We start from the raw sequence: 24,643 nt of genomic DNA on the forward strand, positions 1-24,643 counted from the left end.
GAGGAGAGTAGCAGCAGGTAGTGTCGGGTACTTAGGCGGTGCAAGCTCATGCAGTGATTTCTAGACAATCAGTAGGAATTTAAATAGAGGGTGGTTTTCATGAAAAAGCCAAGAGGCATTGAGGAGGCATTTGGAAGTGGGAGAAGAGTGGGGGAGTTTGCAGAATGCCACAGCTGAGGTAGTGTTAATAAAGTGGTGAAAGTTAAGATTGTTTCCAAAAAGCTTTAGGGGGAGAATAAGTCCACTGAAATCGGAGGGTAGGGGAAATAAGGGAGGAGCAGTGGAGGTAGGTAGGATGATTACGTTGGTCTTGGAGGAGTTCAGTATAAGACAACAAAGTGACATTCAGTGGCGAATGGCAGAGAGACAAGCAGATATACAGGCAGAGCGGTCAGGAGTGGAAGTAGGGGAGGAGATGAAAATGGGCATATAATTTACAAAGAGGTGGAAGGAGAGCCCAAAGAAGGAAATAAGTCAACCAAGAGCAGAGGTGTAAATGGTGACTAGTAGCGGGCCGCACCAACCGGGAGAGGGCGATGGATAACAGGTGGCCATGTTCCAAGAGATGGAGAAGGACTGATGATAAAATCAAGCGGCCACCCGAGCAAGATCGGTCTCTCACATTTCTGGTTAGGCGAGGGTCAGAAGAAAGGAGGAGTGTATTCACTGTGCCAAAGGAGGGTAAGACGTCAAGGGGGATATGGACAGAGGAGAGTGCCTTTTCTCATTGTACACCCCTATTTAACCAGTGTATGAATTGCAGAGCAGGGGTACAATTGCTAAGTCAAGGGCCATGTGTTTGGAAGGCTCCACCACTGGACTTATAAGTTGTCTTTTGAGTCTTCCAAGCTGATTGAAAATCCGAACAGTTAGTTATTCTTTTACCACTCTTTCGGTACTGTGAGGTACTTGAGATTTTCTTGTCTAGCTTCTTTCTGGCAGCTTAGAAAAAAGATGTTGTCCATCATAGACTGCCTACTGTGGTGTTAAGCGCCCTTTCCAGGGGCTGGAACGGGTGGCCCAAGTTAAAAGGCTGAGCGAAACAAGGGCTTTTGTTGAGAGACCTTGGATGTTAACACCTGTTCCAGCCCCTGGAACGAGTGCTTAACATCATTAGCACCCCGGGTTACCAGGGCGGTAACCCGGGAGGCAAACATTTTTTTTTTTTTAAAAAAGGTTTTCATTCTTTGAATGGGACGCACGAGGCATCTCGCTCAATGAATGATATTCTTTTCTAAGATGGCCGCCATGGAAAGGGTTGGCTGGGCTCGTCTGAGCCCCTCTTCCATTTGTATGTTGGCTGGAGAAGCGGGTAAGAAGCTGCATCAGCGGCTTGCGCCGCCACAAGAAAACAGGTGTGGCGGGGGGGGGGGCGGAAAAGGAGAAAAAAAGGAAACAGGGTGGGGGAAGATGGCGGGAGGAGGAGCCGGCCATCAGGTGGGATGGAACACGGACTTGCACTGACGGTTCAAGCCCGCGATCCTAGCCACCTGATTGGCTGGCACCCCCGCCGGGCTGATAATGAGTATTAAACCATATTGTTGCTCTTTATTTTCTCCAGATGCCGAGCCCCCTAATATCTGTATACTAAAACCCTGGACACTACTTTGATTCTCAGTGGACTCGATTACCTATCTACTACTCGACCACCCGTCTCATCAAAGTACTGAACTTTGATACACCCTCAATAACTGGCCCTCACCCTCTCTGACCTCTGTCTCCATGTTGGATGGCTGCCCGGGTACTATTAATCGTTCTTCCAATTCCGCTTCCTGTTTTTGAAATGTATTCGCAGACTTGCCCGTCATGAATGACTAACTTGATCTCCCACTACTCTTCCCCCTTACATTACCCAACCTATCGCTTCCCTGGTCACACTGTGCTACCACCCGTTTGCGCCCCATTTAACTACTGAATCTCTTTCCCCTAGATAGAAAAAACATGGCCACTGTCCGAGAATTTAAGAAGTTCTAAATACATATCTCCATGACCTGCATGGTGCACCTCTCTCTGTCTGTCACCTCCCAGCATCATTACAGCTCATTGATTCTCTACTGCATGGCTCTGTATACAGACTTCATCATGTACACTTTGCCTCGTTCCTCCACTGGTCCTCTCACGAGAGCGACATTTACCCCTAATCATGTAAAGCACCCCGCCACTGAAGTGGTCTTTCCTGTATGGTTACTCTTAGTGTCCCTCGCTCTAATAAATACAAAATACGAATCTCCTGTGCACCTATCACTTTCATTTCCATGCAACACAGAATGTTATGTGTCTAAACAACACAAGCATAACAGGGCCATGCAATGGGGCATGGCAACCAGGGGTTCGACAACCAGCCCCACACTTTACATGCTCTCTATTGTTGTGAGTGCATGCTGGCAGTGCTGGCAATGGAAAAGGTTCCTTGTTGTCAACCACTGCTGATGGAGGGGCCATGGCCCGTGTAATGGGAGCAGGGTTATGGTATGATGACATCACCACCAGCGTTCCCTTGTGGGTGGAGCACTTAGTCCAGTTCTCCTTGTGTTCTGCCTGCTAGTCCCTCACAGCAGGTGAAGAGGAGCTAGGCAGAGACCTTGAGACTGAGAGGTATGAGAAGGGCGGCCAGTGGTGAGCTGCTCACAGATCCCCCAGGCTCAAGCCTTTCTTGATCGTTGGTTCCTTAACATGTCTGTGGCACACAGCAAGCTTTCTACCCACCACACCCGAGTCGAAGCCCTCCACCTCCTCCTCACATATGGTGAGGCGGAGGTGGGAATAATCCTTGGGGGACTGACATGAGGCAGATTGTCTGTTCTGAAGTGCCGGTCACAGGGCTGATCTTCCAGAGCAGGGATCCAGCTAGACCAATTTTGCCAGATCACTGTTTTGAGGAGTTGTGGCTTTATACCTGCACTTCAAAGGGGACATCCCATGCTTAAAGATGCACTTAAACATATGATGAAGTGCCTCAAAGAGATAACAAAGCCCTTTACAGAATATTCGTATATGGGCCCTCATTACAAGGTTGGCGGTGCAGTAACAAAGTGGCAGTCATTCCGTTGCCGCCACTGTTACCGCACTGCCAAATTACAAGACCAGAGAAACGGTGGTAATTCCGTTTACCGCCACTGTTACAGTACTGCCAAATAACAAGACCAGAGAAACAGCAGTAATTCTGCCGGCGCTAATACAGCCAGCGGAATTAGCACTGCCATACTTACCGCCAACCTTGCAATGAGGGTCATAGACTATCCTGTGAAACAGAAATGCGTGGTCCTCATAGGTCCACCGTGTCCTCTGATAGTCACTCACAATAGCGGTTGCGAAAGCGAGGCGCAGTGCATCCCCCTATCTCCTTGTCGTGGCCCTGGAAGTGGAGGATTGCAGCCAACACTGAGTTTCCGTTTGTAGCCATGAAGGAAGGCATCGAGGGACACCAAGTGTTCCCTAACTTATGATACAGCTGTGTGCTTGAGGTTCACCACATTTGCCATGCCACTATCGGGGCCCACACACAATAACTGTCCCTGCACAATCGGTGTAATTGAATTCGGTGGAACAGCAGGAATGTGGAAGAAAGATGCAAATGTTACAAGCTGGGACCCTTCAAAATCTGATAACTGTGCCTCCACCAGCCACTGGGCCTGGAGTAGAAACATTTTTCACAGAATCACATGTAGACATTTAGTGCAACACCAAAGTGACCCTTTTGCATTCCCGCCATCGGTCGAAATAGTTCAACCTCTTAGTTTTACTCTGATTTGGATTTGAGCTTTTGGTAAAGAAAATATGAACAGCGCAGTGGCTCACCAGACAAAAGATTCTGTGGATCGGGTGGCAGTTTATGGGCCCAACACACATATGTGCAGAAGTTGCCAATGTGTATGAAGTTTTCCACGGTACCCAAAACACAAATGCACAGATGACAAACCAGCATTATAATCTTATGAGGCATTAAGTGGCCTCTGTACAATACATGTCTTTTTGAGTCCTTGGACAAATGGATATTTTTTGGGAACTTGCAACAAGTGGAATCCTGCTGCCACCATAGCGAAATCGGATGTGCTCATGCCATGGACTGGGAATGCTAAGCAGCTGTGTGGTTCAAAGTATTGTCCCAGCAGCATCAACTCAAAGCAATTTGTGGTTGCTGACATACGTCCAGACGTTACTCGGTGCAAAGATTATACAACTAATGTCAAATCTCCTGTTGGGATAAGGGCTGGGCTTGCAACCAATCAAATAGTAAAATCCAGTTGGGTTTTCCAAAGGATGAAAACACATATTCAAATAACTTCTTCTGAAATTGACTGCATTTAAATCTTTTCTACAAAAATGTATTGTAGATATCCCGAAAATCAAACTGGATTTACCACTTGATGGTTTGAAGAACCATCATATTGAGGTTCAGTGAATGCCACGCTACACATTTCCAATAGACTTTGTAAGTCAGCTGTCAGCTTTGTGTCTGCAATTCAGAGAAGACTCGATTTCATTAAAAACAACTTTCTGGCACTAGCACTGAGAGAACACTGCCTCCGATCCACACCTGCGTTCCTCTGGTACTGAGAGGACACTGACTCCAATCCGCACATGCTTCCCTCTAGTACTGAGAGGACACTCACAACTATTGATCCACACATGCCTCCCTCTGGTACTGAGAGGACACTGACCCCTACTGATGCACACATGCTTTCCTCTGGTACTGAGAGGACACTGACCCCTAATGATGCACACATGCTTTCCTCTGGTGCTGAGAGGACACTGACCCCTACTGATGCACACATGCTTTCCTCTGGTGCTGAGAGGACACTGACTCCTACTGATGCACACATGCTTTCCTCTGGTGCTGAGAGGACACTGACCCCTAATGATGCACACATGCTTTCCTCTGGTGCTGAGAGGACACTGACCCCTACTGATGCACACATGCTTTCCTCTGGTACTGAGAGGACACTGACCCCTACTGATGCACACATGCTTTCCTCTGGTACTGAGAGGACACTGACCCCTAATGATGCACACATGCTTTCCTCTGGTGCTGAGAGGACACTGACCCCTACTGATGCACACATGCTTTCCTCTGGTGCTGAGAGGACACTGACTCCTACTGATGCACACATGCTTTCCTCTGGTGCTGAGAGGACACTGACCCCTAATGATGCACACATGCTTTCCTCTGGTGCTGAGAGGACACTGACCCCTTCTGATGCACACATGATTTCCTCTGGTGCTGAGAGGACACTGAGGCACCCATGCTTTCCTCTGGTGCTGAGAAGACACTGACTCCTACTGATGCACACATGATTTCCTCTGGTACCGAGAGGACATTCACCCCTACTGATGCACACATGCTTTCCTCTGGTACTGAGAGGACACTGACCCCTACTGATGCACACATGCTTTCCTCTGGTACCGAGAGGACATTCACCCCTACTGATGCACACATGCTTTCCTCTGGTTCAGGGAAACAGGCAGCTCACCTCTTCGTACTTGCGGTCCGCCTCCTCGGCTATGTGCTTTGCCTCCTTGAGCTGCATTTCCTGAATCTCCATCTTCTCTTCGTCCTTCATGGCCCTGTTTTCAATCACCTTCATGCCTCTGCAGATACACAAACAGCACAATAATGGTCCATGTTGCATTCACTAGAAAGTATGCACATCACTCTTGTACTTAGCACTAGTGCAAGTGTTTAGGCGTCCCGGGTGAATGGGCGTGTTGCCGCCTCTTCCCCTGGAAATCGAGCCTATTTTGATGCTTGTAGGGGCGACATGGCACCTTGCAATGGTAGCACCATAGTCAGCCATCTTGTGTGGCTCTGTCTGAAGCCAGGCACTACCTTTATTTGGGCAGCTGCTTTTAACTGACATATGCGTTTCTGCTGCTTCAGAAGACGACGTTAACCTTTTTTTTTCAGGAATCTACCCCCTTTTTCGCAGACCTAAAGGGAGAGGTCGGGTTTTCCCCTTACCTCATACGCCACAGATAACTTTCCCTGTGTCGCCTGTTTTTCGGTTTTTGTCACCGAATGGCATTTTCGTGAACATGTGATGTGAAAATGCACTTAGTTAAGATCTTCCGGTGAAAAACGCAGAATCCGAGAACGGACTAAAATGTGACTGGCCAAAATTGACAAGTGACAGACCCTTCCACGCCACTTCCGGGATTTCAGAGCATGGTGCCTGCCGGAAAAGCTTCCCATTTCCCAAAAGACCCGTCAGCCCCAGGACAGCCAGAGCATACCGGTGTGTATCGAACAGGCGGAAACACGCCAAGGACTGTTGTGCCTGCCTAGGAAACCAACACTTCTCACACATGAAAAGCTATTTATGTTTTATTGATTTTGAGGATGTACGCGTGTTGTGAGGCACAGAGCACTCTACGGACACGTCCCAGCAATCAGTTTTACGTATTTGTAATATGTAAGTGTATTTATTAATTTTCACATTTACCCTTTAATCACACTAAACTGTCATGATGAAATGGTAACCAAGTGCAAAAACATGCCGGCAAAAGTATACACATTAGACAAGAATATAATTATAACTCACTTATGCGTTCAACTGAAATCAGTCACGATTTATTTTCTTGGAGGATTACAATACACAGCACATTATTCATAATGTTGACCTTCTGCATACATGATAACATTATCCATTTAATTCGGGAGATTCTAGTCCAGTCCTGACATGGCTTTAACTTTGCATTCTGGGGCTTGTAGTCCTGGACTCCCATTATAAATCTAGGACTACACGTCCTAGAATGCAAAGTCAAAACCAGCAGTGGAGTAGTGTCTCCCGAGTGGAATAGATAATGCTGGCATTTAGAGTTCTGCCCTATATGAGGCATAGCCCCCGTGTCTCCTGCAATAGATGGAATCAACTCAGATTGCGTGCTTATCAGAAGCCGTGCAAGCATAGTACTAGTACTCCATGAACGTTATGTCCATCACTATCACACGTGGAGTACACGGCAGTGATTACAGAACACCTCGGGGTTTAACCCTGGTACCTCCTGGGTCAGGACGTGGTGTGTCTCTCAAATTCTACTTCATAACACTGTCACCTTTGGTAACAGGAACTAATAAAACAAGCATTGGCAAAGGCAATAATGTTGGTTTTGCATTTGTTCAATTTATTTAAATGTGTAGGCATGCTTTTGCATTGGCCCCATAAAGAAAGAACCGACAAGCGGAAGGGCTTGTCATCATGTGACTATTATAAGATGCCCTTATATCCTCTGCTTGCTGACTAAATACTTCTAACATTTTAATGTGCCAGCTGATGCACGGAAACTGCAGATTACATAGCTTGATGTGAAAGCCTGTAGAACATGCTTATGATCACTGTGCCCCCCAGCACAGCATCAATAATGTTAAAACACACCTTCAAACACAAATTATCCAGGGCAAAATCTATGTCAAACAGAATGCTGCAAACCTTAACAATCTGTTTGCTATGGGGCCACACATGTGGGTGTACTGCTCAAAAATAGGTTACAGGCCTTCATCTTGTATGAGAACATGTGCAGGAGGCATGTATTGCTTTACAATATTGTATGACACAAGATGAGAATATTGGGCTATTCCAAGACACAGCAACAGTTTAGCAGTCATGACCATGCAAAGAGGGCATCGACATGCATGTAAAAGTGCCAGTTATAACTGAAGCAAGGAAGATACGACAGCATGAACCTCATACGCCAATGTCTGGCTGAGACACATTTGAGCAGAATTCATGACTTCTTATTTACCTCCCAGAGAATTGAAACTGAAGGAGCTGTCCTATTCAAACAATGCCTGCACATTCTACCCTTTATAGCAGCCTATTTTCCAAGCATACCTCAAACCTTCCAGCTAAGTGTGGTCCCAGTTGCAACATGTAGAACTAGCACAGAGAGATGTACATTAACACAACCGAGGCAGTTCTCGTGAATTATGTTACATTTTATGCATTGTGTCCAGACCCCTTACACACTCCCCATGTTGTCTTTACTAGCTTCTCTACCCTATTTAGCACCATTTCCACTCTGAGCTCCATTACACTCTCCAGTGACAGGAAGAGGAAGAGGAAGAGGGAGAAAGAGAGAACAATTAAGTGAGGGAGAGAGAGACACAGAGAGAGAGAGAGAGAGAGAGAGACAGAGAGAGAGAGAGAAAGAAAGAGAGAGAGAGAGACAGAGAGAAAAAGAAAGAAAGAAAGAAAGAAAGAAAGAAAGAAAGAAAGAAAGAAAGAAAGAAAGAAAGAAAGAAAGAAAGAAAGAAAGAAGGAAAGAAGAGCCCGTAGAGCCGAAACGCAGAAAAGATCGACGATGCCATACCGAGGAGGGGTGAGAGAGACTAGGAAACTCTGAGTGTGACTGACAGACTATGTCTAAGAGACAGCCTGACTAGGAGGAAGGACTAGAACTAGGAAGAAGGAATAACAGGCAAGAGATGGACCAGGGTGAAAGAGAAGGACAATTATGACAACAAGGATGAAGAAAGGATGAGCAGTAGGACTGAGATTATGGGCTAGGTTGAAGAGGAAGGACTAGGACGTAAGAGAAGGACTAGGAAAATAGAGAACTATCAGGGCTTGTAAAATCTCCTCGCCCACTTGCATAGGCGAAGAGATTTTATGAAGGGAGAGGACAATGTGCATTGTCTTTGGCCTTCATGGTGAGTACAGGGATGTAGGAACTTTTAGTTTAATATTTACTGCAAAGAAACATACTTTATAATTTGTAGCTAACTAGTAGTTGTACACCTGCTTCGCATGGGAATTCCTACTAAGAAAAAAAAATAGACAAATGTATATTTATATTTTATACTTTTTACAATGGAAGATACCCACATGCCAAATTTCAGGTTTGTAGCATATTGGAAAATATGCTGAACATTTGAAACAGACACACACATATCCAAGCATTGCAGACCTCTTAAAAAAAACACTTAAAAAAAGAGAATTACATTGTCTACACCATGGAACCTACCCACATGCCAGATTTCAGGTTTGCAGCATGTTGGGAAGTGTGCTGAACATTTCGAACATACACACACACATATCCACACATTTCCCCCCAAAAATTAGGCAAAGGTATATTTATATTTTATACTTTTTAGATTGTCTACACTATGAACCTACCCAGATGGCAAATTTCAGGTTTGAAGCATGTTGGGAAATATGCTGAACATTTGAAATGGACACACACACACACGCACATCCACGCATTGCAGACTGCTTAAAAAACAAAATTAGGAAAATGTATATTTGATCCTTTTTACATTGTCTACACCGTGGAACCAACCCACATGCCAAACTGCAGTTTTGTAGCATGTTGGGAAGTATGCTGAATATTTCAAACAGACAGACACACATGTCCACAGATAGCCTCCCCCCAAAAAAATAGACAGAGGTATATTTATATTTTATACTTTTTACATTGTCTACACCATGGAACCTACCCACATGTCAAATTTCAGGTTTGTAGCATGCTGGGAATTATGCTAAACATTGCGAACAGACATATACACATATCCAAGCATTGCCGACCACTTAAAACACTTAAAAAAATGAAATTGAAAAAATTATATTTTATACTTTTAACATTGTCTACCTACACCATGCAACCTACTGCCTACATGCCAAATTTCAAATGTGTGGCATGTTGTGAAGTATGCTGAACATTTCAAACAGAAACACACACATATCCACACAATGCCACATGAGCCATTTTAAAGGTTTGGTAACATGGATCACCTGTTGTGATCAAGCGGTGAGGAAACCGCGAAATGCGTAAACTATGCTATGCAAGGGCCATATGTTTTTGGGAGAACCTCAATGTTAGTGGACTTTTATGAGCCGTATGCTGCGCATTTTTAACCAATAAAGAATACTTTTTTTGATACTGAACATTGGTTTCCTGGAGTAATACTGTTTGACTGGGGGAGTGCTTTCCATGGACTGCAGAAGAAACAGTCTTTTCTAACATATATATATGGAAGGTTTTTAGTACATTTGTGGAGGGGCGAGATTACATTTTTGGGACATGTAGGTTAAGTAAGTAATTAGCCCTGAAAGGCTAGTGACATTTTTAAGAATTTGCAAGGCCAGTGATATAGTAGGGGAACGTCTAGGATAAAGGACTAGCATGAAGGAGTAGGATACAGGACTAAGATGAAGGACAAGATAAGGACGATGATGACGGAGAAGGACTGTGTCAGAGGACTCTGATGGACCACAACAAATGAGGACTATGATGAAGGGCTAACATGAAGTTGAAGGAGTGTGACAAAGGAAGGACTGTGACAAAGGACAAGGATTAGAGTGAAGGAGAAGGACTAGGTAAAGGACTAGGATGAAGTACTGCAATGAAAGAGAAGCACTAGGACCAAGGGCCATGATGGAAAAGCACTATGATGAAGGACTGTGGTGAAGAGAAGGACTGGAATGACTGACTATGATGACAGAGAAAGACTATGATGAAGGGATGTGACAAAGGAGAAGGACTAGAAAAAAGGACTATGATGGACAATTATGAAGGACTATTATGGAGGATGAATATGATGAAGGTCTAGGATGACAGAACATTACTATTTTGAATCGACTGATTAGGGACAATGGAGAAGTAGAGTGGCAATGATGAAGGTAAAGTTCTATTGAGAAGGACTTTTGATGATGACTTTTATGAAGGACATGTACTAGAAGAAAGGACTAGGATGAAGAGGCGTGATGAAGGACTATAGTGAAGGAAAAGGACTACCATGAAGGATAAAGTAAAAAGACTATGACGAGGGAAACTGATTTTGATGAAAGACTAAAAAGAATTAAAAGAACTATGACGAAGGAGAAGGACTATAAAAAAAAATTATGAAGAATCTGGAGGAAAATTATGAAGGTTGTTTCAATGAATGATTTTTGATGAAGGAAAAGAACTATGATGAAGGGGTATGATGAAGCAAAATGACTATAATGAAGTGTTAGGTCAAAGCAATAGAACAGAGGTGAAGAACTAGGACAATGGACTAGGATGAAGAAGGAGGACCTTGATGAAGGAGTATGACAACGCAGAAACTATAGGATGAAGGACTATGACATAAGAGAAGGACTAACATAAAGGATTATGATAAAACAGACAGACAAAGACAATGTTGGACTATGACAAAAATACATTTATGTAGAAGAAGGACTATGATGAATGAAAAGGTTTTTGATGAAAGACTACAAAGACTAAGAAGAACTATGATGAAGGAGAAGGACTATAACAAAGAACTATGATGAAGCTGTAGGACTATGATAAAGGTTGATAATGAAGGATTTTTGATGAAGGAAAAGAACTATGAAGAAGGAGTATGATGAAGAAAAAGGACTATGATGAAGGGTTATGCCAAAGCAATAGGACAAAGATGAAGGACTTGTACAATGGACTCAGATGAAGAAGGAGGTCCACGATGATGGACTGTGACAAAGGAGAAAGGCTAGGATGAAGGACAATGACACAAGAGAGGGAATAGGATAAAGGAGTATGATGAAGCAGACAGACCAAGACAATGTCTGACCATGACAATAAGTCTTTTATGTAGAAGAAGGACTATGATGAATGAAAAGGTTTTTGATGAAAGAGTACAAAAAATTAGAAGAACTATGACAAAAGAGAAGGAATATAACAAAGAACTATGATGAAACTGGAGGACTATGATGAAGGTTGATAATGAAGGATTTCTGATGAAGGAAAAGAAATATGTTGAAGGTGTATGATGAAGAAAAAGGACTATAATGAAGGGTTATGTCAAAGCAATACACAAAGGTGAAGGACTAGGACAATGGACTAGGATGAAGAAGGAGGACCACGATGAAGGACTCTTCCTTCTCTCTCCCTCTACCCTGATAATCTCTCTCTCCGCTCTATCCCTCTCTCCCTCCTTTTCTGCAGAACCATGTGACTGGCCGCCTAGTGTACCTCAGGGTCTCACAAGTCCGTGGAACCCTCGTCAGTCCTCTCGCACTTGCCTCCAGGCCTTGAACTTGCATCATTGTTACCACACTTGGTCAATGACCCATGAGAGTGGCATCTCTCAGCACTTACTCCAGCTTCTGACTGACTGGGCGCACTTGGTCTCCTCCATCCCCCACTCCTGCACTTGCCCTCCTCTCCCCACTCCCACACGATGAAGGAGAGGGACTATAAGGAAAGGCTGTTGAAAAGGAGAAAGGCTATGACAAATCACTATGAGGTAGGACTATGTGACGGTGAAGGAACATGACGAAGGATGATCATGAAGGACTATGATGAAGGAGAATGCCCATGATGAAGGACTATGATAAAGGAGTAGGATGAAGGAGCAGGACTAGGATGAAGAACTACTTGAAAGGAGATAGACTAGGAGGAACAGACTGTTAGATAGGAGAAGAAGATGTATGAAGGACTATTACAAACGAGAATGACTAGGACAAAAGGACCAGGTCAAGAAGGAGTATGATGAAGCACTATGACGAAGGAAAATGACTATGATTAAGGACTATGAGGAAAGAGACTTGCTATGATGAAGGATGACTATTATTAAGGAAAAGCAAAATGAGGAAGGAGAAGGACTTTGATCAATGACTATGACAAAGGAGAAGGACTAGACAAAGGACTACAACGAAATGGAACGTGTAGGATGAAGCACTAAAGTGGTGGAGAAAAATGTCAACAAAGGGCTATAGTAAAGGCGAAGGACTAGGATGAAGAACTTTGATGAAATGCCATGACAAAAGAAAAGGTCTATGGAGGAGTAGTATGATGAAGGACTATTATGAAGGAGCAGGTGTAGAATGATGGATTATGATGAAGTAGAAGGACTATGATGGAGTTCTCTGATGAAGGAGAATGACGAGGATAAAGGCGAAAGACTATCACAAAGTGGAAGGGCTATGACAAAGCATATTATGAAGGGAAACCACTAATATGAACAACTATGACGGAGGGGAATGACTAGGACCAAGGACTATGATGAAGTACTATGATGGAGAATTACTAAGATTGAGTACTATGAAGAAAGACTGTGATGAAGGAGAAGGACTAGTAATAAGGAATATGATGAAGGGCCAGTTTGAAGGACTATGACAAAGGAGAGGAACTTTGACGAAAGGGAAGGACTATGACAAAGGACTACATGACCAAACACTTGTGTACGAGCGCAATATAAATAAAATATCAATTCAATTCAATTCAAGGTAAAAGAATGTGATGAAGCACAGAGTAAGATTCAGAGTGGTCATTTACAAAGTAGAGACGTACAACTTCAACCCCCACACCCGCTGCCCCAGGACCAATTTTTTTGCACCAGGTGACACATGCTTGTCCGGTTTGGGAAATGAAAATATTTTCAGCTACTGATGAAACATAATCAACGATGATGGTGCTGATCTCAGATGAACATAAATAGAATTCAGTAAGTGTGGGATAACATTGCAAAAGGCTTAATTTGCAGTTAAAGGCCTTCCTCACTATTGGAATGTGTAACCGATAGATAGCCTTACTCCAAGTGGAACTTGACCACCATCTCGATGAATTTTCTAGGCCTGGTGAATTGGCTGCTTTAGACCCTCGGCTTTGTAGTCAATACAGCCCATCTTAAACTGGACCCTCTCTATGAAGGGCAATCAATGCGATCTATCCAGAATTGCTGCTCAGTGAACACACTTTCTTGCCCTCTGCACTTATCATGTGGCTGGGTAAAAGGCTAGTTTGAGGGTGCATAATGTCCCCTTAGCGGCTGATACAACCAAATTACCATGGTCTGAAAATCTGTGACAAGACCAAAACCTGCACCAACGGTCTAAATAGATTGACTAGTATTAAGGCTATTATCGTTCTAAACAGGAAGATCTATCCAGAATTAGCCATCGTGGCACGTCCTTCCTAGCTAACTTCCCATCGTGGACCCTAGAGGCTTACCTGAGGGCTCAGGAGTAGAGACAATACCATCTTTGACAAGAGCTGACAGCTAAGTGTGTATAATGATCTCCCTTCTTTGGGGGTGCAGAGCAAGAATTCAATCTTAGTTGCAATACATGTTAGTCATCTATCACTATCAAGCAACTTCTGAGGCAATGGCTATCCTCTTTCGATGACACCCTCAAATCAAGCTGTGTGGTGTCAGTGTACTGGTGGATAGTGACACCAAACCTGTGTCCCAAATCCCCCAGGGGCTCCATACAGTGATTGAATAATGTGACATAAGTATAACTTCTAGAAGTAGACACCATGAAGTAGGCTAAAAACAACAGCCAAGGGAGTGTTTCCCACCAGCCATTCTACATGTTGTCTTCTTGAATTCACCTCAAAATAATTCATAATTTTCTAATAGACTCACCTAGAGCATATTTAAATAGTTAAAACAGGGGTGCATAGCATTGGGGAAACACCACCGTATTTGTATTTGTCACTTCTCCACATCTGTGACAATTTTAATTGTTTCAATTTCTGAAAAGTCTACGCCTGTGAATGGGGTTTCTAATGATCTGCATGTCGATTGTGCTAATTTTCACATTACTTAGTGTGAATGCAGAAACATATCCTATAAAGGCACTATGCCATAAATATAGCTTTACCAGGGTTGGCAATTGGCGCTGCTTGCTCTGGATCTTACCTTTCGCTTTCGTCTGCTGCCTTCTCCGCCTCTTCCAGTTTTTGTAAGGCTGTGGCCAGTCGTTCCTGGGCCCGGTCCAGCTCTTCCTCCACCAGCTGAATACGACGGTTCAAAGCTGCGACGTCCCCTTCTGCCTGTCTATGCCAAATTCATAGGGGACATCATCAATAAAGTATCTCTTTTCCATCACCAATACACAATCGCTGTGTCACAGATAAACATTGTGTCTTGTAACAAGGCAATAAAAGACTTCATGGCCCTCATTATAAGTGAGCCGGTCCGCGTTGTTACCGGCACCTTTTCCGGAACGGCTCACTTCGAGTCTGCAGGCAGGTGCTGTGAACTACACGCAGGCCTGACTTGCTGGCAGTGCTGGCCCCTACCGGCAGATTTTTCGGTGAAGCACTGGCACCGTTACAAATGTGCCGGTGCTTCAGGGTTCCCATACTCGTGGAGTCCAATCGGACTCTACGGGAATGGGAACTTTCCGCTCTCCGCCGCCTGTAATATCCCGATAGCACCGGGATATCAAGTGGCGGAAACGGTAAAACGAGTGTGCAGGTAACCCTCCGGTAGCACTCGCGGGTTACTGGCAGACTCATAATGAGGGCCGATATCTCTTTATTCAATTAAATGGCATTAGATCCAAAGGAGACGGAAGGTAGATCATGGTAAAACCTACAGAATGGAAGAAGCTCATATTAAGGGTCTTTAAGGTTACAGGGTTTCAGAAGTAAAACATTTGCAGGTTATGGTACCAAAACTCCCCGAACATTTATGGGGTTCCATTACATCAGTCTATTGTAAGGGGCTTCGTACATAAATAGGCCACTATTGGGAGACCCTAAGATGCCTTTCCTACTTCATTTTAGAATATTTGAAACTATTCCATGAATATATACCTAGCTATAGAAAGAGAGAGAGTGTGTGAGCGATAGAGCGAGCACAAGATAAATAATTGTTAGGTTTGTTCTCCATGTGACCTCAACTCAAGAGTTAGTCTATTTTTGATTTTGTCTCTAATCGTGCTGCTGTATTCTATGAACTCATTGCATCAAACCCGGAACATCTAACACCATTTGTGCTCAAGATTATTTGGGCTTCGGTATTCTTAATCCACGTTCTGTGCATGTGAACATTTTTCGAACAGGTGTTTTAAGTGTTGTGAATTTGAATTCTAGGAGAAAGCTAATTTAATGTATTGTCTCTGCATGCTAATGAGTTGCAAGTCGTTGCCTTACTGTGCAGACTGACTGTAAAGCTTGTTGGAAAGCTGACGTTTTGATGGTTTCAGAGATTTTTTTAAAGCTCCACATTTTTATTTCGCGTATTTGCAACTTGATTAATGTAATGGTTGTGAAGCATCAAAAGTAGAGTTTCATTCGTGTTGATATTTGCTGCACAATGCATCACATAAAAGCGGGACCCATGTTTGTGACAGTCCTATGAACCTCCTGAGAGTGATCTAAGGCCATCGATGTGCTTTGTGTGCTATTTATTTTTAAATGTTCTTTTGCATGTTAATGGTGAATATGAGTCCAGTGCATAGATAACAGCTGCATTGTATTCCTCTAGGGGGGTCATGGGTTCTCCCCATGGGTGCTGATCTGTGTTTGCTTTTGTCGCGAATACTTCATGGTTCAGAGTTCGATACACTGTATCAATAAATCGGGTAACAATAGTACCTGTTATTAAAGCACTTAGAGGATGGAGGAACCTAGCTGTACAGGAAAGTGATTGGTATTACAATGTGCGAAAAGCTGTTGCACTTGGTTTCCAGGGCCTCCAATTTCCTAACCTTGGTTGTCCATTAGCCTCAAACTCATGATCCTACCTGCCCATGCACCCTAAGCTACAGACCCTCCTTATCCATGTGCCCCAGGTTATGCACCATGCCTGCCCATGCATCCTAAGCTACAGACCCTCCTTATCCACGTGCCCCAGCTTCTGCACCATGCCTGCCCATGCACTCTGAGCTACAGACCCTCCTTATCCATGTGCCCCAGGTTATGCACCATGCCTGCCCATGCACCCTAAGCTACAGACCCTCCTTATCCACGTGCCCCAGTTTCTGCACCATGCCTACCCATGCACCCTGAGCTACAGACCCTCCTTATCCACGTGCCCCAGGTTCTGCACCATGCCTGCCCATGCACCCTAAGATACAGTACCTCCTTATCCACGTGCCCCGGGTTCTGCACCATGCCTGCCCATGCACCCTAAGCTACAGACCCTCCTTATCCATGTGCCCCAGATTCTGCACCATGCCTGCCCATGCACCCTAAGCTACAGACCCTCCTTATCCATGTGCCCCGGGTTCTGCACCATGCCTGCTCATGCACCCTAAGCTACAGACCTTCCGTATCCATGTGCCCCGGGTTCTTCACCATGCCTGCCCATGCACCCTAAACTACAGATCCTCCTTATCCACGTGCCCCAGCTTCTGTGCCATGCCTGCCCATGCACCCTAAGCCACTGACCCGGCTTATCCATGTGCCCCAAGTTCTGCACCATGCCTGCCCATGCCCTCTAAGCCACAGACCCTGCTTATCCATGTGCCCTAAGTCCTGCACCATGCCTACCCATGCACCCTAAGCTACAGACCCTCCTTATCCATGTGCCCCAGGTTCTGCACCATGCCTACCGATGTACCCTAATCTACAGGCCCGCTTATCCACGTGCCCCAGCTTCTGCACCATGCCTGCCCATGCACCCTAACCTACAGACCCTCCTTATCCACGTGCCCCAGCTTCTGTGCCATGCCTGCCCATGCACCCTAAGCCACTGATCGTGCGTATCCATGTGCCCAAGGTCCTGCACCAGGCCTGCCCATGCACCCTAAGCCACTTACCCTGCTTATCCGTGTGCCCTAGGTTCTGCACCATGCCTGCCCATGCACCCTAAGCTACAGACCCTCCTTATCCACGTGCCCCAGATTCTGCACCATGCCTGCCCATGCACCCTAAGCTTCAGACCCTCCTTATCCACGTGCCCCAGATTCTGCACCATGCCTGCCCATCCACCCTAAGCTACTGACCCGGCGTATCCATGTTGCTGAAGGTCTGCACCATGCCTGCACATGCACCCTAAGCTACTGACCCTGGGTATGCATGGTCCCCAAGTTCTGCACCATGCCTGCCCATGCACAATAAGCTACTGACCCTGCTTATCCATGTGCCCAAGTTCTATACCATGCATGTTCATGCACTCTAACCAACTGACCCAGCTTATCCATGTGCCCCAAGTTCTGCACCATGCCGGCCCATGCCCTCTAAGCCACTGACCGTGCGTATCCATGTGCCCAAGGTCCTGCACCATGCCTGCCCATGCACCCTAAGCCCCTTACCCTGCTTATCCGTGTGCCCTAGGTTCTGCACCATGCCTGCCCATGCACCCTAAGCTACAGACCCTCCTTATCCACGTGCCCCAGATTCTGCACCATGCCTGCCCATCCACCCTAAGCTACTAACCCGGCTTATCCATGTTGCTGAAGTTCTGCACCATGCCTGCACATGCACTCTAAGCTACTGACCCTGGGTATGCATGGTCCCCAAGTTCTGCACCATGCCTGCCCATGCACCCTAAGCCACTGACCCGGCTTATCCATGTGCCCAAGTTCTATACCATGCATGCCCATGCACCCTAACCCACTGACCCAGCTTATCCATGGGCCCCACGTTCTGCACCATGCTTGCCCATGCACCCTAAGCTACTTACCCGTTTTATTCATGTGCCACAGGTTCTTCACCATGCCTGCTCATACACCCTAAGCTACTGACCCTGTGTATCCATGTACCCCCAAGTTCTATTCCGTGCATGCCTATGCACTCTAAGCTACTCACCCTGCTTAGGAGGAGAACCTAATGACTGGTAACAGAGCACCTGCCTTACCAATTTCTAAACATTGACCCTGCTTATCCACGTGCCCCAGCTTCTGTGCCATGCCTGCCCATGCACCCTAAGCCACTGACCCTTGGTATGCATGGTCCCCAAGTTCTGCACCATGCCTGCCCATGCACCCTAAGCCACTGACCCGGCTTATCCATGTGCCCAAGTTCTATACCATGCATGCCCATACACCCTAACCCACTGACCCAGTTTATCCATGGGTACCACGTTCTGCACCATGCCTGCCCATGCACCCTAAGCCACTAACCCTGCTTATCCGTGTCCCCAAGGACCTGCACCATGCCTGCCCATGCAACCTAACCCACTGACCCAGCTGATCCATGGGCCCCACGTTCTGCACCATGCCTGCCCATGCACCCTAAGCTACAGACCCTCCTTATCCACGTACCCCAGATTCTGCACCATGCCTGCCCATGCACCCTAAGCTACAGACCCTCCTTATCCACGTGCCCCAGATTCTGCACCATGCCTGCCCATCCACCCTAAGCTACTGACCCGGCGTATCCATGTTGCTGAAGTTCTGCACCATGCCTGCACATACACCCTAAGCTACTGACCCTGGGTATGCATGGTCCCCAGGTTCTGCACCATGCCTGCCCATGCACCCTAGGCTACTGACCCTGGGTATGCATGGTCCCCAAGTTCTGCACCATGCCTGCCCATGCCCTCTAAGCCACTGACCGTGCGTATCCATGTGCCCAAGGTCCTGCACCATGCCTGCCCATGCACCCTAAGCCACTTACCCTGCTTATCCGTGTGCCCTAGGTTCTGCACCATGCCTGCCCATGCACCCTAAGCTACAGACCCTCCTTATCCACGTGCCCCAGATTCTGCACCATACCTGGCCATGCACCCTAAGATACAGACCCTCCTTATCCACGTGCCCCAGATTCTGCACCATGCCTGCCCATCCACCCTAAGCTACTGACCCGGCTTATCCATGTTGCTGAAGTTCTGCACCATGCCTGCACATGCACCCTAAACTACTGACCATGGGTATGCATGGTCCCCAAGTTCTGCACCATGCCTGCCCATGCACCCTAACCCACTGACCCAGCTGATCCATGGGCCCCACGTTCTGCACCATGCCTGCCCATGCACCCTAAGCTACATACCCGTTTTATTCATGTGCCACAGGTTCTTCACCCTGCCTGCTCATACACCCTAAGCTACTGACCCTGTGTATCCATGTACCCCCAAGTTCTATTCCGTGCATGCCTATGCACTCTAAGCTACTCACCCTGCTTAGGAGGAGAACCTAATGACTGGTAACAGAGCACCTGCCTTACCAATTTCTAAACATTGATCCTGCTTATCCGTGTGCCCTAGGTTCTTCACCATGCCTGCACCTGCACCCTAAGCTACAAATCCTCCTTATCCACGTGCCCCAGCTTCTGTGCCATGCCTGCCCATGCACCCTAAGCCACTGACCCGGCGTATCCATGTGCCCCAAGTTCTGCACCATGCCTGCCCATGCCCTCTAAGCCACTGACCATGCGTATCCATGTGCCAAGGTCCTGCACCATGCCTGCCCATGCACCCTAAGCTACATACCCTCCTTATCCACGTGCCCCAGATTCTGCACCATGCCTGCCCATGCACCCTAAGCTACAGACCCTCCTTATCCACGTGCCCCAGATTCTGCACCATGCCTGCCCATGCACCCAAAGCTGAAGACCATCCTTATCCATGTGCCCCAGATTCTGCACCATGCCTGCCCATGCACCCTAACCCACTGACCCAGCTGATCCATGGGCCCCACGTTCTGCACCATGCCTGCCCATGCACCCTAAGCTACGTACCCGTTTTATTCATGTGCCACAGGTTCTTCACCATGCCTGCTCATACACCCTAAGCTACTGACCCTGTGTATCCATGTACCCCCAAGTTCTATTCCGTGCATGCCTATGCACTCTAAGCTACTTACCCTGCTTAGGAGGAGAACCTAATGACTGGTAACAGAGCACCTGCCTTACCAATTTCTAAACATTGACCCTGCTTATCCGTGTGCCCCAGCTTCTGTGCCATGCCTGCACCTGCACTCCAAGCCCCTGAGTCTGGCTGTGCATGTGTCACAAGCTCCTCACTTTGTGTGTTCACGTGGCTGTAGTTCTTCACCATAAGTGGCCATGTGCCCCAAACCCCTGACTCTGCCTTTCCATGTGCCCTAAGACCTGCCTTTATGTGCACTAAGCTGCTCTCTCTGCCTGTCCATGTGCACCAGGCTCCATGCCATAGGTCTCCATGTACCCTAAGCTCCTCATACTGCTTCCCCATTCAACATACACTGTCTGTCCAGGTGCCAAAGCTCCTCATTATAGGTCTCCATGTACCCCAAGCTCACCATACTGCCTCCCCATGCAACCAATTAACACTGCCAGTCCAGGTGCCCCACGCTCCTTGTGCCCCATGATTGTCACACTGTTGGTTGATTTGCCATAACCAGCTCACACCGTCTGTCCATGGGCCTGAGCTGCTCACCCTGTCTCTCCATGTAACCCACGTTTCCCGGCCTGCCTTTAATTGTGCCCTATGATTGTTACACTGTTGGTTCATTTGCCATAAGCTCCTCACACCGTCTGTCCATGTGCCACAAGCTCCTCACTTTGCTTATTCATGTCCCTCAAGCTCCTCGCCATGGGTGCCCATGTACCATGTGCTGCTCACTCTACCTTTCCGTGTGCCCTGAGCCCCCGAGCCTGCCTGTATGATGTATGTGCCCAAGCCCCTCATGCTGCCTCCCCATGCCACTTACACTGTCCACGGGTCGGAGCTGTACATCCTGTCTGTCCACGTGCGCCGAGGTACTTGGCCTGCCTTTAATTGTGCTCCAGGCGTGTTACATTGTCTGTCTGTGAATGTCCCATATAATCCCAATTTGTGATTAGATGGTAGTTAAAATACCACATGTTTTTTACCATCACCACCTGAGGCCTTAAGGGGCGGGTGCTCTTCTGTGTCTCACAACCTGCAGGAGAACATGTTTACTGGGTCTCCTCTCAGCCAGGGCCTGGACTTGCGATTTCAAGGACCATGGAAATGAATGCTTGGGACTGTGACTCCCAGGGCCCTGGGACCCCCAGGGCTGTGTCCTTCAGGCGCTATGCGTCAGAAGGCAGCCCCAGCATTGCCAGTGGGTATGTTTTTCCACGGAGGCCAACATTGTACTAATAAACATTAAAGGCAAGAGTCTTAAATGCTCATAAAAAAGAAATTATACAGCAAGCTTGCTTTAATATCTTTGGTAAATTATTGATTAGGCTAATTAAAATTAAAAAGTACTCTAAATATAATGTGCTTAGGCTTTTTGAATAGGAAATTTGTCAAATTGCCGCACACCACATTGTCCATGGCTTAAGGCTGCAAGCCGCTGCACTGACAGCCTTGGACCGCAGCGCCTAATTTGTATAGGAACATTTTATGTGCTTAGAGATAACTCTTTGGGACAATTATGGTCTCCTAGGTTTATGGCTGTTGATGCTGAGTATATAAGTCATATGAATGCCCGCACCTGCTCTGCTGAGCAGTGCGGCAGGGCCTGCTTTATAGTCTGCCTGTATCATCCAGTGAGTGCCACACATTCACATTAAGATTTGCATTAGTGAGTGCATGATGGCTGGTGGATCACAGGGGACGGGGGTTTGCGAGAGGGGTGTGGGCTCTCCATGTCAAGTTAGTTTAGTTGAAAGAAAGATTCCTCAGGTGGGGCGGAATTGCTCTTATGTGCTCGGGAGGTGACGTGGTCTTGTGGGAGATTTGTTTACTGTAGAGCTAGACCACTTGTTCCGCTTCCCCGCTTCATAAAACTGTAGGATCCTGAGCAAATCACTTCATTTCGCTGCCCATTGGTCCGTTGTTTCAGTGCTTAGAATTGTGAGCTCTTAGAAACAGACTCCTGCCAGTATTAAGCGCTATATAAAATACTCAACCGTCACTGTTTCATACCTTCTTGCAGCAGGAAATCCCCACCCACTCGTACTGTAACTTGGTTATTGCTGCACAGCCAAGTCTTCTGCTGGGCCACTCCCATGTCTGACCAGTGCATTGCTGCACAAAGCACCGGCTAAGCCTTTCCCTTCCCAGACATTCTGCCTTCCAGTTTTGGCTTCCAGTGCTGCCAGTAGGCATATATGTTCCTAGAATGACCATGGCAAGGCATCTGAAAGGTGTTCCATGTCATTTCATCCCCTGTAATTTCATCCCCTGTAATTTTAACGTGCACATTCCATCTCATTTTTTTATTTTTTTGGGGGGGGTTAGCCTCCCCCAAGCCCCACTCCCACACTTATTTTTGCTATTGCTTACCCTCCCAAACCCTTATCCCCCTCCCCTTTAAAAAATTTGATGAGCACATTCAATGGAATGTGCAGGTTAAAATGCCTGGGGATGAACATGCAGGCGATGAAAGGACGTCGTACCCTGAAGGGGACCTTTTTGTATGTGTTCTGCTGCATTCATGTTCCATCAACTCTTGGCACTCCACGAGAGAAACAATCCATTTGCGTTTGACTAATGACAATCTCTACATGGAAGACACTACAAGGAACAAGGTTGTAATTAAGACTGGCAGCCCGAGATGCAGGGGTCACGAATGCAGTATAATGACCCGCCCCCCAATGTATTGGCTGCAGTGAATTAACAAGGGGGGTCCTGGGAGTCCCTCTGCCAGACTTTAGTCCTGGTTACGAGAGACTTACCCAGAGTCTTTAGCTCACCATCTTTCACAGAGAAGAAATATCCCAAACATATCAGTCTTTGTCCTGCCCTGGGGCAGTCCAGCACCGAAATGCTAGGCAATTCTCCTCTAAACAAGAGTACCAACAGAAACCCCAGACACGTGTTTCGGTCTGGTTGGACCTCATCAGTAGGGTGGATCTGTGCCTCTCTAAGAATAGTGAGCAAGGGGTCCACGTCTGGATTCCCCTAGTAACTTAGAGTGAGACCCAAAGTTACTTGAATATGCAAATTAACAAGGGGGGTCCTGGGAGTCCCTCTGCCAGACATTAGTCCTGGTTACGAGAGACTTACCCAGAGTCTTTAGCTCACTATCTTTCACAGAGAAGAAATATCCCAAACATATCAGTCTTTGTCCTGCCCTGGGGCAGACAAGAGTACCAACAGAAACCCCAGACACGTGTTTCGGTCTGGTTAGACCTCATCAGTAGGGTGGATCTGTGCCTCTCTAAGAATAGTGAAAGATAGTGAGCTGAAGACTCTGGGTAAGTCTCTCGTAACCAGGACTAATGTCTGGCAGAGGGACTCTCAGGACCCCCCCTTGTTAATTTGCATATTTAAGTAACTTTGGGTCTTACCCTAAGTTACTAGGGGAAACCAGACGTGGACCTCTTGCTCACTATTCTTAGAGAGGCACAGATCCACCCTACTGATGGGGTCCAACCAGACCGAAACACGTGTCTGGGGTTTCTATTGGTACTCTTGTTCAGAGGAGAATTGCCTAGCATTTCGGTGCTGGACTGCCCCAGGGCAGGACAAAGACTGATATGTTTGGGATATTTTTTCTCTGTGAAAGATAGTGAGCTAAAGACTCTGGGTAAGTCTCTCGTAACCAGGACTAATGTCTGGCAGAGGGACTCCCAGGACCCCCCCTTGTTAATTGGCTGCAGTGAAGACATGGTTTATAAGTTGGAGAAGGGTCATTATCCAAAGCGATCGCGCCACTGCTGAAGTATTGCGCGTCCCAGTAGGGACGTGTAGATCTTCCTTGCCAGCCTAACCCTACCTTCCGCCCCCTTCCACCAGGTGGAGAAGGTGCCCTGGCAGTGCTTGTGAACGTGGCCTTTGCATGAACTACATCGTGTGCCTACAGAGGTGAATTCCCTGCCCCAGGAACCCTTTCCCAAGCAGTGAACGTGTCCACTGACAACACACAAAAAAAGTGAAATGCACAAACCAGTGGTTGTGGGACCAAATCCCTCTTCCTCTGCGGCCTTTATAAGGTGAGAAAGTGTGTGCGGGGGATGGGACCGAGGGGAGGGAAGTGGACGGTTCTGTTTTTATCACATAAAGTTTTAAAAGCAATCAAGTCACGTTTTTTAATGTTTTATTTGGCACTGGTCGCAGCTGATGAAGTGAAGGGTGAATGGGAACCTTCCCAGCTGTTTAAGTGGAGCT

At 46.7% G+C, this 24,643-nt stretch overlaps 1 protein-coding gene across 1 annotated transcript in view; it reads right to left on the minus strand.

The window, feature by feature from the left end:
* Nucleotides 1–24,643, minus strand: part of LOC138573356 (tropomyosin alpha-1 chain-like) — a 132,235-nt gene that overhangs the window by 52,982 nt on the left and 54,610 nt on the right. Inside the window, exons 3-4 of the mRNA XM_069649329.1 lie at nucleotides 14,603–14,736; nucleotides 5,472–5,589 (exon numbers count right to left, since the gene is read on the minus strand). Coding sequence (XP_069505430.1) covers nucleotides 5,472–5,589; nucleotides 14,603–14,736 — 252 coding nt within the window. The remainder of the gene's footprint in view (nucleotides 1–5,471; nucleotides 5,590–14,602; nucleotides 14,737–24,643) is intronic.

The sequence above is a fragment of the Ambystoma mexicanum genome, chromosome 1p (genome assembly GCF_040938575.1).
Source record: "Ambystoma mexicanum isolate Mex_15411 chromosome 1p, UKY_AmexF1_1, whole genome shotgun sequence".
In the NCBI taxonomy this organism is placed as follows: Eukaryota; Metazoa; Chordata; class Amphibia; order Caudata; family Ambystomatidae; genus Ambystoma; species Ambystoma mexicanum.